The sequence below is a fragment of the Vitis riparia genome, chromosome 4 (genome assembly GCF_004353265.1).
Source record: "Vitis riparia cultivar Riparia Gloire de Montpellier isolate 1030 chromosome 4, EGFV_Vit.rip_1.0, whole genome shotgun sequence".
NCBI classification, from domain to species: Eukaryota; Viridiplantae; Streptophyta; class Magnoliopsida; order Vitales; family Vitaceae; genus Vitis; species Vitis riparia.
Window position 1 is genome coordinate 8,057,237 of NC_048434.1, and position 18,300 is coordinate 8,075,536.

The 18,300-nt window shown below is 36.0% G+C and overlaps 1 protein-coding gene across 1 annotated transcript in view; it reads left to right on the plus strand.

Annotated features, from left to right (window-relative positions):
- The first annotated feature begins 8,245 nt into the window (after positions 1–8,245).
- LOC117912776 (uncharacterized protein slr1919) overlaps positions 8,246–18,300 on the plus strand; it is a 46,149-nt gene continuing 36,094 nt past the window's right edge. The window contains exons 1-4 of the mRNA XM_034827480.1: positions 8,246–8,522; positions 8,823–8,949; positions 9,098–9,344; positions 17,811–17,852. Of these exons, the coding sequence (XP_034683371.1) occupies positions 8,435–8,522; positions 8,823–8,949; positions 9,098–9,344; positions 17,811–17,852 (504 nt within the window). The 5' untranslated portion in view covers positions 8,246–8,434. The remainder of the gene's footprint in view (positions 8,523–8,822; positions 8,950–9,097; positions 9,345–17,810; positions 17,853–18,300) is intronic.

An 18,300-nucleotide genomic window follows, 5' to 3' on the forward strand; every position in this document is an offset into this window, starting at 1 on the left:
ATAAATAAAAATGTAATTACCTAAGATGAAAGAAGTAAAAATAAAAGTAAAAATAAAAATAAAAATAAAAACGGTTTTATGAGAATGTAGGGTGTGAAGTTATAAAAAATTATCAATTATACTTTGTTTTTTTATCATACAATTTGTAGAAATTTTTTTAATACAACAAAACATCAAATGATTTGTCTTTTGAGCTATATAAATTACTATAATAAGAAAAGATAGAGAAAAGAGTTGGACTAATTGTGTAACATGGAATGCTAAGCCCATGAACTCTTATTTAAGCTTATATAAAGGTAGGAAGCTTTCAAAGGAGCCAAAGGCATCGACACATCTCCATAAAATGGTAGGAATCCTTGGATATTATGAGTAGAATCTTGGAATGTTCTTGCAAATTCTTGAATTTGATTCACATATAAATTATATATAAAATATTCTAGAATTATAGAGAACCATAAAGGTTCTAAAGAGTTTCACAAGTGTTTATAAATACAAGGAGACCTCATTTAACCAAGACGTGAGAGCTTCCAAAGCTTTATAAAAAATTAATGAGTAGCAAAAACCTTATTTTTTTCAAACCCCTCTAACTATCATCTTTGTTCTTGTCTAGCTTTTATGTTGAACAATGTAGCTTATTATGAATTCTAAATTATTTTAACTGTGTTGAGTTATCTAAATGCCACACAAGTATTTAGGAAAGAGACTAAAAACCTTCTAGTTTTAAAAATTAGTCTTTTTTGGGTAATAACATATTTGCAAAAATAGATATAAGGTTCCTTGTTTATTTTAATAAAAAAAAAATTATAACAATTATGAAGATATTTGCAAAGTTGTCAATATTTAATTGTAAGGATGAGATTTGATTTTCTTGATCTATTATAAAATGAGATCAAAACATACTTTTAAAGTTTTTCCTTTGTTGTATGTTGCATTTTCTTTTCTAATCAATTATTTAGAAGCACAATATTCTTTATTATGTGTATCTTGATAAAGAAGTATAAAGTATAAACTAAGATTTTTAATTTTGCCTTCCTCCATTTTATTGTCTCATAGAGTTTTTTTAATGTAATAATTGCATTTTGATTGGCTTGATTTGAATTTTAGTTAATTTTGATACCGGACTTGATTTGTTTGTGAATCAAGGTTGAAGGAAAGTTTTCTTTCTCTAATAAAAAACAAATCCAAAAAGAAAGAAACTATTATAGTAACTATGATTGGGTCCATCACATAGAGAATTAGGGTCCGTTTGGTTCCTGTTTTCAAGAACTGTTTTCTATTATTGAAAACAAAAAACACAAAAAACTTGTTTGGGGGAGGGGGTGTGTTTTTGTTTTTTATGTTTTCTGTGTTCTCAAAAACCACTTTTTTGAGAACAATAAAAAGATGTTTTCATTGTTTTTTCATTGTTCAAATAGTATAATGTTTTTCATATTTTCTCTTCCTTCTTTTTGTGTTTTCTTAGCTATTTTTTGTATTTCCACAAAGGTGAGCTCCACCCAACCACCACATCCCCACCTGTAAACCCTTTCTTCTTCCTTAAATTATGGAAATTAATATACTTACACATGGTGACAAAGTCATCCTTTGTTTAAAAAAATTATAACCGGTGTAAAAATTTCAAATTGATTTTTTTTTTTATAATTTAAATGAATTGTGCATATGAAAATTATTTATATATTTATAATATCGAGTTAATGGAAGAAAACACTTTATTAATAAAAAAAATAACTTTCAAACATGTTTTTATTTTTATTTTGTTGAGAACAAAAATTGTTTTCCAGATTTCAATTCCCAAACATGATTTTTTTTTTTTTTCTAAAAACACAAAAAAAAATTGTATTTAAAAACTGTTTTCCAGAATAGTTTTCAAAAATAGCAATCAAACAGACTCTTAGGACTTGTTGGTTCCTATTTTCAAGAGCTGTTTTCCGTTCTTGAAAACAAAAAACACAAAAAACTTGTTTGTGGAAGGGGGTGTGTTTTTGTCTTTTGTATTTTTTGTGTTATCAAAAATCACTTATTTGAGAACAATAAAAAAATGTTTTCATTGTTTTTTATCTATTCAAAGAATAAATTGTTTTTCGTGTTTTCTCTTCCTTCTTTTTGTGTTTTTTTAACTGTTTTTGTGTTTTCACAAAGGTAAGTTCCACCCAACCACCACACTCATACCTGCAAACCCTGTCTTCTTCCTTAAATTATTGAAATTAATACACATAGTTACAAAGTCATCATTTATTTAAGAAAATTATACCTGATGTAAAAATTTCAAAATGGAATAATTTTTTTTTTAATTTAAATGAATTATGCATATGAAAATTATTTATATATTTATAATATCAAATTAATGGAAGAAAACACTTTATTAATTAAAAAAAATAACTTTCAAACATGTTTTTTTATTTATTATAAAAAAAAAATTTATTAACTCAACCAAACATGTTTTTTTTTTTTTTGAGAAGAAAAATTATTTTCCAGAATTCAGTTCTCAAACACAATTTTTTTTTTTTTTTTTTCTGAAAACACAAAAAAACTGTTTTCCAAAACAATTTTCAAAAACAACAACCAAACATGCCCTACATTACTTACCTAAAGATGAACTCCTTGGTTGAGGATCTTCCCACAGAAAGGAATCCTTCATTTGGATAAAAAAAACTTTCAACCACACATGGAGGACGGATGTCTCTTTATAGTCATGAATGAATGAGAAAAAAAGAAAATAAATGGAAAAATAAAGACTTTATTGTATCTAAAAACTATGGAGGTGCTCCCTCCTACTTAGTATATCTCTCAATATAAATCCCCAAAAGCATAAACCAAGGGTCTTTTTATATTAACCGTAACTAACCCTAATTGGAAAATCCTAAAACAATACAAAAAATAGTAGGAAATCTTAAAATATATATATGGGAGAAGACAAGTCAAAATGGGCCAAGTTGGATATAGTCTCAAAGCAGAATGTTAAAATCCGTAACTCAGAAAAAATTTCATTGTGGTGTCAGATTGAATTTGATAAAGACTTCAATTTTTTTTTCATCTTATTAATCCTTTAAGCTTGGTATCTCCATGTATCCCAATGTATTAGATATATCCAAATTTTGGTCTTATATCTAAAATGTGCTAGAACGAAAGGCAATATATTTTGCCTTACATCTAATTTTTTACCTTGTATCAAAATTATACCTTCTTCTATCATATTAGGAACTAATAATAGGCTCTTTTTTCAGCCAGAATTTGTATGTTGAACCCTTTATTGGTTCGAGTATCAAAATTTAAATACAAGGAGTTGATATATCGATTTGCTTCGACTTGTATCATATTTGTATAGCAATAGCTTTGGCATCAACAATGTCTATTTTTCTTGTTTTTTCTATGATTTGGTGCATCTTTACCTCTTTTTTATGCATTGCAACTTCTCCACCTTATTTCCATTATCCTTAAATCTTTAGATTTTGTCTTGATACATGCATTTATGCATATTTTTGTTGTAATCTTCACTAAATTCAAATGTTAGTCTATATATAGGGGTTTAACATATATTTAGAGAGGAACACATGGAAAATACATAATGAATAAAACTAAGAGGTCAAGACACATCCAAAGGAGAATGAACAAGGAACCCCACAAGAAAGTAGAAACCCCCTCTAAACCTAATATTTTCAGAGAAAAGTCTAGGTAATCTTGAAATAAATTTTTCCAAGCTTAGATAATCTATCCTAAATTATACATTTACTTTATTATAGGGATAGTGTGTAGATATTAGTCCAATTTAGATCAAAGCATTGAACATCAATCAAGCATATGCTCATGTATCTTAGGAAAATGAAGGATGAGTTGTATTCCATAGCAATGAGTTGGTACCCATTGGGTACACAAATTCAAACTTCCAATTTAATAAGAACTTTTTTAGGTCTACCTTTGATTTTGTATTCACTCTATGTGGTATGACTATTAGTTGGAGAAGTCTGAAGCAATCTTACATTGTTAACTCCACTATAGAAGTTGAGTATATTATAGCTTCTGAAGCTACAAAAGAAGTCGTTTGGCTTAGAAAGTCCCCTCATAGGACTAAGGATAGTTCCTTTAGTTGTATTGCCCATGGGATTGTTTTGTATAATGGAGCAAAGACACAATCTAAAGAACCAAGAAAGCACTAAAAGTGTAAACATATTAAGAGGAAATTCCTCCTAATTAATGAGATAGTATAGAAAGGTAATGTAACTTTGGAAACAAAATATCATATATGGAGAACTTGATGAATCATTTCACCAAGACTTTGTTTGTTGGAGTCTTTGATGACCATAGGGATAGTATAGGTGTTGAATATATTCTCAGTATGATTTGAGGGCTAGTGAGAGGTTGTTAGGATAGAACCCTTAAAAGCTTGACATGATGTAACAATACTTGATTTTTATTATTTATAATATGATTCTAGTTTCCCGTGTGACTATCCTATTCATGTATTATATTTATTGAGCATTCAAACCTAACATCACTTACATTGCACATGATTTGGGAGTATTAGAAGTTATAAGGAATATCCAAATTATAAGTTCCTTGTAAGTGGATGAGTTGTTCCCAATTAATTCATGGACTCAGGTCATCCATTTGAGGTTGTTGTGCAACCCCTTTGATTGAAGGGATGACTTATTTTGGTCATCATGATGAGTTTCTCATGGTGAGTGTGCTAGTGTGTATGGTTACACATTGGACAAGACCTATGGTGAGTTATAATCTTGATTATTAGGTAGTCATGATTATACCAAACTACTATTTGTATGAGCTCTCAACCTTGAGAGGATACCAAGCTAGTGTTGAAGTCTTTAGTGACTTTGACTTATGGGTGAAACCTTAAGGTGGTCATATATTCCCAATAGATTAGGTCACTTTTGATCAAGGTAGATAGCAACATGTATTCTTAAAATAGTCATAATATTATCTTATGGGTTTGAGATCATGTGTTCCCTTGGATAATCCTAAGGACTTGTGATAAAGAAATCTAGTCATAGTAATTCCTTAAATGAAATTTGGCTTGCTATTAAAGAGTTATAGTATGTGAATTGATCACATTATAAGAAAATCCGAGACCTAAGTACTAGGAACTCTTGATTACTTTATTCCCTAGGCCCAAATCATGTAGGGTTTATGCATCTATCTTAGGATTTTCTAAATCTATCACAAAAAATGCATATGACATTAAAAACCAACATTAAACATAGATTTAGAGATAGAAACTCAAAACATACGATCTAGATGTTCCCAAATCGTTTCCAAGCTGATGAAGAAGTCGAATCCCCAATAGTTATCCTAGAACTTATCTACTTAAAGGTCTTCCACCCGATCTTTCCCTCCACAGATCTTGGCACAAGAGAAGGGTGAACTTCTCTTCCTAATGCACCTAAGTCGTATACAATGCAAGTTATATGAGTTTAAATGCTCGGAACAATGTTAATACATAAAAGGGATAATAAAGGAACAATGAAGTCTAACTTGATTACATCATGTCTTGCTTTTAAGGGCTTAATCCCAACACAAAAGATCATAGAGGTAATCTTGAGAGGTTGATAACATTCATCTCGTTAAATTACAAACACCAGTTCATGGAGAGCTTGCATAGAAAGGATAGTAAGTCATAAACTTGAATTTAGTATTTTATTTTAATATCATAGGATATAGGAGTGCAGTTGACTCTCTATTAAAAGATGTTGATTTAATTTCAAAATTGGATTCTAAGAGAGCCAATATTTTTCTAAGGGTCTCAATAGTCCTCACTCAAACTCATATTCCTTGATGACACATTATTTGATGGATTTTAGGTTATTTTTATTTATATGTGTGCATAAGAACGTTTCGGTAATATCCAAGATTACTCAAGAACTTATGAATAATATTTTTGGATTAGGTTAATTAATTAATTGGAACTCAATATGACTAATTAATTAATTATGACTCAATGGGTTACATTAAGTAATTCAATCCTAAGATAAGCTCAAGTTACTTATACTATAAGGAAGCTTACATAGACCCTCTTAGCGGTTTAGGGCTTGACACTTCTATCATTTAGTCTCTCATAAAAAGGAATATAGTCTTCATCCCCTTTAGAGAGGAATCTACCTTCCTTATGTGTTAGGATCTACGAAAAAAAGTCATTTAGGGGAAGATCCATTGGTCTTTAGGATTCATGACATCTCTTCATCGATTAGAATTGATTTGGGAATATCCAAATCATAGGTATTGTCCCTAATCCTTAAATTTAAGTTTTTGAATACTTTATTTGCTTTTGGTATGTAGATCAAGAGAAGTTTAGGATAGATCTCACATGTACCCTTAAGATTCAAGACCTAGGATGGTTTATATAATTATTCCTACAATTCCTACAATACATATTCTTGCGTAAAACTGGAAACTAAGTGTCACATCTCATATGACTTTGAGACAATTTGCATTAAAACAAGTGACATAAAAATTCATTATGTTGAATTATATGATGACATCAAATTAGATAGTACAACTATCAAATTGGAGAATCATGCATCCCTTTCAGCATAAAAAACACTAAAAAACAATTGTCAAATTCTAACAACACAAGCATCTCTTATAGAAGAAATATTCTTTAGCCATGAGACAATTGTGGCTTGTAGTTATATTTCACATAATTTTTTATTATTATTTATGTGTAGATGATTAGAATACCTGTTAAAAATTAGAAACAAAAAATGCAATAATGGCACATCTAAGTTGGGTTATACAATAAGAAAGACAATGATGATTTCTTGTCCTACATTCAATATCAAAGTTGTCTCTTATATTGAGTCAAAAATTAAAATATGGAACAAAAAATAGTATAATATCATTGTTAACACACTGAATAAAATGAGTTTTTTTAATTAATTATTAACTTATGGATAATATTAATTTGTTATGCATGCAAAAAGGTGAGAAAGAAACCATTTCCTTACTGCAATGAGTTTGTATAACTTATTGGAAATAATCAAGGAATATAGAAAGACAACAAAATAATAGTGAATATCATTAAAGAGTTAGACGATGAAGAAGTCAACAAAAATTGTCTATAGATTGGATGAAATTGATTCTTCAACGTTAAATGCATTAACATTGTGCGTAAAAAAAGAAAAATAGTGGAAGTGATAGCTTGGTTGTAGAATTGCTTGGTCTTAATATGGAGCTATGCTCTCTTCAACATTAAATACATCGACACCATGTGTAAGAAAAAGAAATTCCATGTCTAAATACATATTTTTAATTAAATGGAGCATAATTTCTCATCTATATTATAAAATAGTGATATTTTAAATATAAAGCATATAAGATATCCTATGAAAACAATACTCTAGGATATGTATATCTTATCGGATACTCTTATGCTATCAATCAAATATAATCTTAAGGAATTATAAAACTTATAATATTTTAGATTTATGAAGATAACAACAACCTCCTAGATTATAAGTATATAAGATTAAGAAAAAGTTGATTTCTTACCATTCATGTTGATGTGTGAAACCTCTGTTGTTAATTTGTGAGCGATTTCATCTAAAGTAACTATTAAATAAAATAACTTAAAATAAGAGACTTGCAAGTCACTATCCCACTTTAGGGTGACGACATTCCTCTTCCAACCCACTAAAATTTTATCCCTTAGTCATTGATTGCACTCTCCATGATAAACATCATATCATCCACCATTTAGTTTATTGGGATATCTTGTTACCTTAACAATAATACCGACCATGATAAACATCATATCATCCACCATTTAGTTTATTGGGATATCTTGTTACCTTAACAACAATACCGACTTATGGTACTGAATAAACCTATGACATTGAATAGTATTTGTCGAAGAATATAATTTGATTCATTAAAAGCATATGATGAAATTTAAGTCATTAGATAATATATAAATATATAAGATGAAAGCAAAAGTAAATGAAATTAAGTATAAATGAATAAGATTGGAGTACAAAAGAATGAGATTGAGATATAAAGTAATAAGACCGGAGTTGAGTACAAAGTAATGAAATTTAAAATAGATACATGATATGATCTAATTAATCATATTTTTCGATATATACTAAATTTGAGACTCTATTATTATTATTAAATAATTGTAACTATAAATTTCGTACGTGTTTAACTTAAATATAATTTCGAAGAAGAAGATGAAGAACAAGAAGGGTTCAAAATTGGATGCAGCTTAGGCAGTTTAGTGGTCTCGGGGGGTGCCATGTAAAAGGAGACGTGGCAGCTTCCTCAAACCTCAAGCAAAGGAACTCCCAAGGCCCTCCCCGCATCTCTCAACTGTTTTACGCCGATTGAAGTCTCTCCACCTCCGCTCACTGGGCATTTCTCACCAACGTCTCTTCGCCCACGGATTCATGACCTCTTTCAACTCTCTTCCAACCCATTTCACCCAATGAGGAATGCAGCTACGTCTCTCGCCCGTCACCGTCACCGCCATGCCACTCTCCTTCGCCCTCACCACGCCTCAATTCTCCCCAGAGGTGCTCTTCTCAATCTTCACTCTGCCTTTCAATTTCCCCTATTTTCCATCAATCTCGTCAATCGATCTTCCACTATGACTGTTGGTGATTGATTTATTGAGCTCCGTTTGGTTGCCGAGAAAGCCGAGGAAAAAGCAAAGAAAATGAAATTTTGGGTATCATGTTTTTATAAATTTGAAGACATTTGTTTAACTTTAACCTAATACATGGAGATCTCTGATTTTTCTAGTGTCCTAATCATAACTTCCCCTACGATTTATCCGTTGTTTTTTCCATTTTGAATTTGGGTTCGTTCTGCAGCTTTGCAGCATGACAGTAATGTCGGGACTGTTCTATGGACATTTTTGTCCTCCAGATGTCAGAGAAGTATTGGAATTGGAAGAAGAGAGGATAACTGCTTGCCGCCGTATCTCTTGGCCCGGAATGCGTAAGTGCACGGTTGCCAAGATTACTGCTCCTTTTTGGCTCTCACGTCATTAAATTATGTAGCAGTTTAGCACTCGCATCAATAATCTAGATTCCTTTACTACTTGCTTCTGCAAATGTTCTGTTTAAATTTAGGGCCTTTGGTGCAGGTTTTCTACTGGCTATACCAGTGTGCATGGCGAGAGGCCATCTGCAGAGTATGCGAAGTTGAGGAAAGCATCACTAGAAAGTGAATTTGGGAATATCCTTGGAACTTATAGTTCAAAAAGTGCTTCGATTTTCTTCCATTTTGGCCCATTTTTGGCTTTGTATAGAGCTGCAATAATCTCATTTCAGGTGTTGAAACTAACCATTTGGCACTTCTGTCTCCGAGACATAAAAAAACGTTCCATTAAGGTATTCTCCCCCTCCTCCCACCTTCCCCCCCAACCCCCGCGTGCCCCCCCCCCCCCCCCCCCCCCCCCCCCTTTTTTTTTTTAATATAATTCATGTTGCTAGCACAACCTATTTAGAGCTATATTTTCTTTTGATGGTTATTCATCCTCCCCTTTTTTTATAATTCATGTTACTAGCACAACCTATTTAGAGCTATATTTCCTTTTGATGGTTATTCATCCTCCCCTTTTTTATAATTCATGTTACTAGCACACCTATTTAGAGCTATGTTTCCTTTTGATGGTTATCCATGGGGGATGCTAGGTGGAGATTATGATTATTTTTTATAAATTTATATTTTGCTCAAATTATGATGTATGAATCAAGGAAGTGTGATCTAATGGAACATTTCTCAGTTCTGGGAAATTTTACTTGACATTTTATTTACAATCTAGTCCCAATCTAGCATCAAGATATTTCATCTCTCAAGAACTCAAAACGTTGGCTCGCTTTTGTGGGGCACTCATTAATTTAATTCTGTATCATTTACCTTTAAAGAGGGAGCCCAAAATGTTATGAAACCAATGACATGAATTAGATAAGGCTCTTTTAGGGTTTTTTCGCTTGCAGATTTATGTTAGAGATTAATATACTGACATACGTGCATTGGTTTAGTGTCAAAAACTGAGTCATAAACTGAACATTGTACTGGCACTTGTTCTCATCACAATGAACAATATGATCATCAGTGGATTTTAAACTGTACAACACTGGTTGCATGTTTTTTTAAGCTGCCTACATCATTACTATCCATGGGCGGATCTGTATCCATTCTCTCATGTCCAAAGCACTATAAAATGTTGCACATATTGCTAAATTATTCTTGTAGGAGTCAAATGTTTTCCCTTGAAACTGTGATGGTTGAGCCAATTATCTCAACCTAGGTGCATAACCATGTATCTATGTGATATTATCACATTCATGTTCATGACTGATGTTCAATGAAAAATTCACACAATAGCTGGTTGTGGCGCAATAGTTGGTTAGTTTTCCTTTTCAATTGCCTAAATCTCACTCTTGTTTTATATATTCATGGTTGCCACTTAGCAGTGTTATGGTGATACTAATATTTAGCATGATGCACTGGTCACTGATTATCAATTTCAAGAGATTTTGTTATGGGATCATGACACAATAGCTACATCTCTGTTCAGGCAAATTAGAGCTCCCAGTTAGTTTATTGACTGCTGAAACCTTAATTGGAAATAGTTCCCTAAAGTATTCTCTCTGTTCAGCTGTTCTTACGTAATAAGAATGTTAAGGACAGAGTTACCAAATTACCTTCCAACCAAGTTACACAGTTGCCCCTTTATTCTAGTCATCCTCTTCAACAGCCTTGGCTGCCTAAATTGTCATAATTAGTTTATCATTTCAGGGCATTCTGCCTATGAAGTGTGATTAGCTTTTTGATGTTTTTAGAATTATCTAATGAATTTTATTTGTTCATGGCGATTAAATGGTTCCTAGAAGGAAATCTCAGGTTCAGGCATCCAGTTTAACTTCCACAGGAACTCTTACATCATTTTCTGTTTATTTCTGTTCCAAATATGAAATTATTACATGCGCTCCAAAAATGATGGCTCGGGGTGATGCTCATTTTTCGTATGGAATTGGGGGAATCCAGTAATCCTCTCTCTTTAAGTCAGCCATGAACCCAAATGCTTATCGAAAACAAGAAAAAAAAAGGGCATCTATGAACCAAAGCGAACTTCGATTATAGATTTAAGCTATTGGACTCTCTGGAGGAAACAATTTGAGGTTGGTATAAGAAGAGATGCCTGCTAAAAGAGGAGGCAAATGCTGGTTTGCAGTGGACTCAAAGTCCTTTGAAATTTCTGTGGAGGTGTATGGGGAGAGAATTAAGGGAATCATTGTGGAAAGGAGCAGAGGCTTTACTTCGTGGGTCAGGTTTGGGAACCTCAATTTGTGTTGTTTGTTGGAAGGGGTGGAGGCTTGCTGCAGGGGTGTTATTGTGCAAGGTCTTGTTAAAAGTTGGGAAGATGGAGGAAGGAGGTTTAAGCTGGAAAGTCATGCAAATGAGGCAAGTAGGTTCTTATTGTGCTCTGTGGTTGACCCAGAATCAAAGAGATATTGTCTAATGTTCCCAAAAGGAAAAGGTATTTTGGGAGGATGGGTCTTGTTGGCTGAAAAGCTTCGCTTCCTTGGAGTTTTGACTTGGGATGAGCCCAGGGGAACTGCTGTTTTCTATGGGACAGGGAGTACAGATGGGGAATCTGAGGGGAAAGCCAAAAAATCCTATGTTGATGTGGTGGAAACAAGAGTGAAAAAGTTAGGGGAAGCAGTGTGGTTACAGCTAGGGGAGAAAGATATCCTAAGCGAAAGGGAGTTAATGGACCGATGCTTGGTTGGGAGATGGGGACAGTCTCCAATGTCGGATCCAGATATGCCCACTCTTGAAAGTTGAGGAGATCCTTGTGGAATATTAAAGGAGGGGTGAAGTTTGCGAGGCTGGGGGGCCCTCTCTTGCTGATCGAATTTGAGAATAAAGAAGAGGCAGATAAGGTGCTTTTAAGAGGACACCGATGGTTCAAGGAATTGATCCTGCACTTGGATAGGTGGGACCCAAAGGTGGGGTGTTATCAAAATGGCGAGAGAGCCAAGAGTGTTTAGGTGAGAGTTGTGGGTTTGCCATTACATTTTTGGAGTCGGGAAGTTTTTAAAAACATCGGGGACTGTTGCGGGGGGTTTGTCGCAGTGAATGAAGACACTGTTAATTTTAAGGAACTATAATGGGCCAGATTATTAGTGAGATCTGAAGGTTTAGAGTGGCCGAGCTCCTTGCAAGTAGCAGTTGGGTCTTTTTGTTATGCTTTACAACTATGGTGGGAGGTGAAACCAGGGTTGTCGGAAGTGGTTTTGGCGATAAAAAACGAGAAGGGTAAGGAGCAGGAGGTTAGGGATGACGGAGAAGGAGATTCATGCGCTGGATTCAAAATGGCGAAGGTACAGATGCATAGGGAACCTGCAAAAGTAGCTGAGCCATGCAAAGTTGGTGAAGGGGGCTGCAGAAAGGAGGTTGAGTCCTCTGGTACTGTGTTGGAAACAGTAACAGAGGCTGATGGGACGAAAGGAGGCCAGCGTCCAGTTTGGGGGAAAAGTTCTTGTATCGGGCCTGGGAAAAAATTTCAGTTGGGCCGGCAAAGGGATTTGGGGTGGGAGAGAGGGCCCGCTGAGGAGGGCCAAGTGATTGAAGTCTTTAAAGACTTAGAGGAGATGGGCCGGCCCATGATGGAGTCTTTTAAAGGCTCGATGGAGGTGGGATGACCCATATTGGAGAATTTAAGAGGGGTTAGGGCTTCCGATGGGAGTCTCTGCGTCGGTGGAGAGCAAGAGGGGGAATTGTTTGGTTCCTAGCTGGGGTCGCTTCATCCGACTATTAATTTCTCAGAAATCACTGATGAAGCGTTGATGGAGGAGGCTTCCAGGTATTCTGATCAATTCTCTTGTTCTTTGTTTTCTTTGGGGAAACGGGAAATTTCTCTTTCTTCTACTCCTTCTGGGCGGGATGGGGAAGGTGTTGCCATTGCCAAGGTTTCTGATCAGGGTAGAGGTCCAGAAGCCGTAGAGGGAGCTATTATGGGTCCGTTAAGGATGATATTGGCGGATGAGAGGGAGGCCGAGGTCTAGGATTTGGCGGGTAGGGAGTCCGGGTCTTCCGAGGAGGCGTCAAAGGGGGTTTCGTGAATGTTTTCCCAAGAGGATGAGGAGGAGAGGGTCGAAGAGGGGGAACTATGTTGGCACTCTAGTAGCTTGGCTAAGTTTAGCCGCTATCTTGGAATGCCGACGGAGGGCTTCGAAGGGGAAATTTTGCTTTTGCTTAAAAGAATGAAAGAGAGGAAATTTCAAAAAGGAAAGTTGAATGGTAGAAAAAGGAAAAAATTAGAGTCGTCAAACTTCGAAAGAGAATTGAGAAAACTGGAATGGACGGTGAACTATCTTGGAGGAGGAGGAGGAGGAGGAGGAGGAGGGGGGAGTACGAGCAGGTCTAAATGAAGCTCCGACTGCTTACTTGGAATGTAAGAGGGGCCAATAATTGCGACAAGAGGAAGGTGATCAAAGCTTTGATAAAGAAGAATAGGGTGGATCTGGTTTGCCTACAAGAAACCAAAATTCAGGAAATGTCAATGGGCATTATTCGTAGTTTAGGAGTGGGTGGATTCCTTGAATGGGGAGCTGTAGATTCAAGGGGCGCAGTTGGAGGTATAGTGGTGTTTTGGGATAACAGGGTGTTGGAGTTAGTTGACATTCAAAAAGGATCATTCTCTATTTCTTGCACTTTTAAGAGCTGTGAGGATGGTTTCTTATGGATGTTTACAGGGGTTTATGGCCCAACATTGAGGAGGATCAGGGAGAGTTTTTGGGAGGAGTTGGGGGCCATTAAGGGGCTTTGGAATGGGCCGTGGTGTGTTGCAGGGGATTTTAATGCCATTATAAGTCCAGAAGAGAGTAGCAGAGGAAGGAGCTTGAATTCAAACATGAGAAGGTTCTCAGAAGTTATAGAAGATCTAGAGTTAAAGGATCTGCCTATGGTTGGGGGCCCTTTTACTTGGATTGGAGGGGTGAATAATCAGTCTTTTTCAAGGCTGGATCGTTTTTTGGTTAATGAGGGGTGGGACAGTCATTTTGGTGATGCGAGGCAGTTTGTTCTACCAAGACTGGTGTCTGATCACTTTCCGCTTCTTTTGGACGGAGGGGGCCTGAGAAGAGGCCCTTCCCCGTTTGGATTTGAGAATATGTGGCTGAAAGTGGAAGGTGTTAAGGACCTATTGAAGTATTGGTGGGAAGAAGGTAGCTTCAGTGGATCCCTAAGTTTTATCTTGGTCTAAAGACTAAAATCTCTGAAGGCTAAGCTGAAGGAGTGGAATAGAAACACCTTTGGTCGGGTTGAATATAGAAAGAATTTGGCTTTGGAGCAAATGGAGTTTTGGGATGCCAAGGAGAAAATTAGCAGACTGTCATTGGAAGAGCTGGAAGCTAGAAATGAAGCGAGGGAAGATTATAAAAAATGGGTCTTACTTGAAGAAATCACGTGGAGGCAAAAATCTAGGGAAGTGTGGCTGAAAGAGGGGGATAGAAATACCAGTTTTTTCCACAAGATGACCAATGCTCACAGGAGGAGGAATAATGTGGAAAAAATTAAGATTAATGGAGCTTGGCTTACGAAGGAGAATGAAATTAGGGAAGGGATTGCTAATGCTTTTAGGCTGTTGCTGTCCAATTTGGGGGAATGACACCCTTCTGTTTCCAGGCTACAGTTTGAGACATTGGAGCCTTTGGACGTTAGTGCCTTGGAGATTCCTTTTACGGAAGAGGAGGTTTTCGATGCAATATTGGGCTGTAATGGGGATAAAGCCCCGGGACCAGATGGATTCTCTATGGCCTTTTGGCAATTTGCTTAGGATTTTGTGAAGGCAGATGTGATGTGCTTTTTCAAGGAATTCTACGAAAATGGTAAATTTGTTAAAAACCTAAATGCAACTTTTATGGTCCCAATTCCAAAAAAGGCAGGGGCTGAAGCTTTAGGGGATTTTAGGCTTATAAGCTTGGTAGGAAGCTTGTACGAGTGGCTGGCCAAGGTCTTAGCCAATAGGCTAAAAAAGGTGGTTGGAAAGGTGGTCTCCAAGGCTCAAGGGGCGTTTGTGGAAGGTAGACAAATCCTAGATGTAGTGTTGATAGCTAATGAAGCCATTGATTTGGTCCTCAAGAATGATGAGAGTGGCATTTTGTGCAAACTAGATATAGAGAAGGCATATGATAAGGTGGACTAGACTTTTATTCTCACAGTTATGCAGAAAATGGGTTTTGTGGAAAAATGGATTAGGTGGATTAAGTGGTGCATATCCACTGCAAGTTTCTTCGTGTTGGTCAATGGAACCCCTGCGGGTTTCTTCCAAAGCTCCAGGGGTTTGAGACAGGGCTATCCCCTTTCCCCTTATCTCTTTGTGATAGCTATGGAGGTTTTTAGTGCTTTTCTCAAAAGGGCCGTAGAGGGAGGTTTCTTATCGGGTTGTAGGGTGAAGGGTAGGAGTGAAGAAGGGGTCCTAATTTCCCACTTATTGTTTGCCGATGATACACTGGTGTTCTGTAAACCTACACAAGATCAATTGACTTATCTCAGTTGGTTACTTATGTGGTTTGAGGCCGTTTCGGGATTGAGAATAAATTTGGATAAAAGCGAACTCATTCCAGTAGGAAGGGTAGAGAATATGGATGATCTGGCTTGGGAATTTGGTTGTAGACTGGGTAGTCTCCCAACCACATATTTGGGGATGCCCTTGGGTGCTCCTTTTAAGTCAGTTACAATTTGGGATGGTGTGGAAGAGCGCTTTCGAAGAAGGTTAGCCATGTGGAAGAGACAATATTTATCCAAGGGAGGGAAGGCGACCCTTATTCAAAGCACGTTATCGAATTTACCCATCTATCTAATGTCATTGTTGTGCTTACCAAGCTCAGTCAGACGGAGATTAGAGAAAATCCAAAGGGACTTTCTTTGGGGTGGGGGCAATTTGGAGCGAAAGCCTCATTTAGTAAGATGGGAGTTGGTGTGTTTAAGTAAGACGAAAGGAGGTTTGGGGGTCAAATGCCTTTCCTTTCTCAACAAGGCACTTCTTGCTAAATGGAATTGGCGTTTCGCAAATAAGAGAGAGGCTTTGTGGAATAAAGTGATTAGAGGGAAGTATGGAGAAGATAGAGGGGGTTGGTGCTCTCAGGAAGTGAGAGAGGCTCATGGTATGGGGTTGTGGAAAGGAATAAGGATGGATTGGAAGATGGTGAGCGATAGGATGGTTTTCATTGTTGGTAACGGGAGGAGGGTGAGATTTTGGAGGGATAAATGGTGCGGGGATTCTCCTTTGTGTATGTCCTTTCCTTCTCTTTTTGCTTTGACTGTTGAGAAGGAAGTGTGGGTGGCAGATATTTGGGACCCCTTGGCTGAGGGGGGTTGGAACCCACTGTTTTTTAAGAGCGTTTAATGATTGAGAGGTAGAGGAGGTGGAAAGATTTTTGGAGAGGCTACATGGTAAGAGAGTTTTTGAGGATGTGGAGGATATGGTGTCCTGTACTGAAACTAAGAGTGGTAAATTCTCGGTCAAGTCTCTCTATGTAGCCCTTGAAGCGGGTGGTTCATCTCTGTTTCCTTCAAGCTATATTTGGAATGTGAATGTGCAGCCCAAGATTAGTTTCTTTGCATGGGAGGCTACGTGGGGCAAAGCCTTAACCTTGGATATGGTCCAAAAAAGAGGTCGGGCATTGGCAAATAGATGCTTTATGTGTCTTGAGAAAGAGGAGAGCATAAACCATCTTCTACTTCATTGTTCAAGAACAAGGGTGTTATGGGATCTACTTTTTACTTTATTTGGAGTGTCTTGGGTTTTGCCTTCGTTAGTTAGAGAGACACTTCTAAGCTGGAATGGTTTTTTCGTGGGCAAAAAATGCAAGAAGGCGTGGAGAGTTGCTCCTCTTCACATTTTCTGGACGGTTTGGAAGGCGAGGAATAGATTGACTATCAAGGATGATATGTTGTCAATTCAGAGACTGAAACACTCTTTTAGCATTTCTTTTTGGTCCGAGACTAAGTTGTTCATAGATGATTGCCCTCTAACTATAACTAATTTTATTGATTGGTTGGGCTCTAAGTAGGATTGTGGTGTTGGGCTTTCTTTGATTTTGGCCTTGTTGAAGGCGGGTGTATAGGTATTGTATACTTTGAGCCGCTTTTTTAGCGTCTCTTTTTAATATGAAATCTCTTTTACTTATATATAAAAAAAGAAATTATTACATACCTATCTACAACTATGAATTAGCAACCTTGTATCTAGCTTCTTGGTTATTCATAATATGAGAATTTAATTAGATAAGAAATCAATGTGGATGATGATTAAGATTGACAATGGCAATCACCCTGGGTGATTTGAAACAATCATGACTTTCAATCTTTGCATTGCCCAACTTGAGTTTCCCAATGATGAGTTGATATTTTGAAGATTAGGTTTTGATTTCAAGTGATAAGAGTTTTGGAACTTGACCTTGAAATATCATTTAGAGCACTCTTAATTTCCAGTTTTCTCATCTATGCTACTTCCATAATGAGGGTAATTGACTGTGGTATTGCAATATTTATGTATAATATATTATGGAAATATTACCGAAATACTGGAATTTTCAAATGATTTTGGAAAACATTCATGAACTTCATGTAGAGTTCTTGACCATGCAAGAGTGCATGTGGTTCAAGGTTGTCAGGCAATTGAATATTCTTTTTTGATAGGACAATTGAATATTCTTGAAGTATCATATATGATGTTTTTTTTGTTTTTTCCTCTTGAAATCTAGTAATTTGATTTTTTTTGAAGGAATAAGCATGTAACTTTCTGAAATTCTGTGGTAACTATATGCAACTTATTGCAGTTTCGTGAAACTCTGATCCGCTTGGGGCCTTTCTATGTGAAGGTAAGCTAGTTTATTTTCTGTGAAATTTTCATGGATGTTGTTTTTAATTTTATAATTATATTTTGCTGTCTTATTTTTTAAAGGTTGTATACTTACATGTAGTCTGCTTACATGCATGTAAATTGGTCATAATATGTCTAACCTTTTCGATATTGGTGTCATTTTTAACAGTCTGGAGTGCAGATTATATGGTTTCTCTGTGTCTAGGCTTTAGGCATGTGGATATGCTTATGTTTGTTTTTCCTTGTCTGCTGCAGTCCTACCATTCAGGTTCCTTTTTGTTTTGTTATTTTTTTGGTATAATGTATTGGTTTATAACTTCTATTATTTAGAAGAAAATCTAGAGTTCATGATGTTGCTTTCTTAGGAATTTGGACACCAGGTTGAGCTTTATTTGGAGAGTGTACTGCTTCCTTTTTTAGGCCAAGTATGGTATTTCTGGAGAACC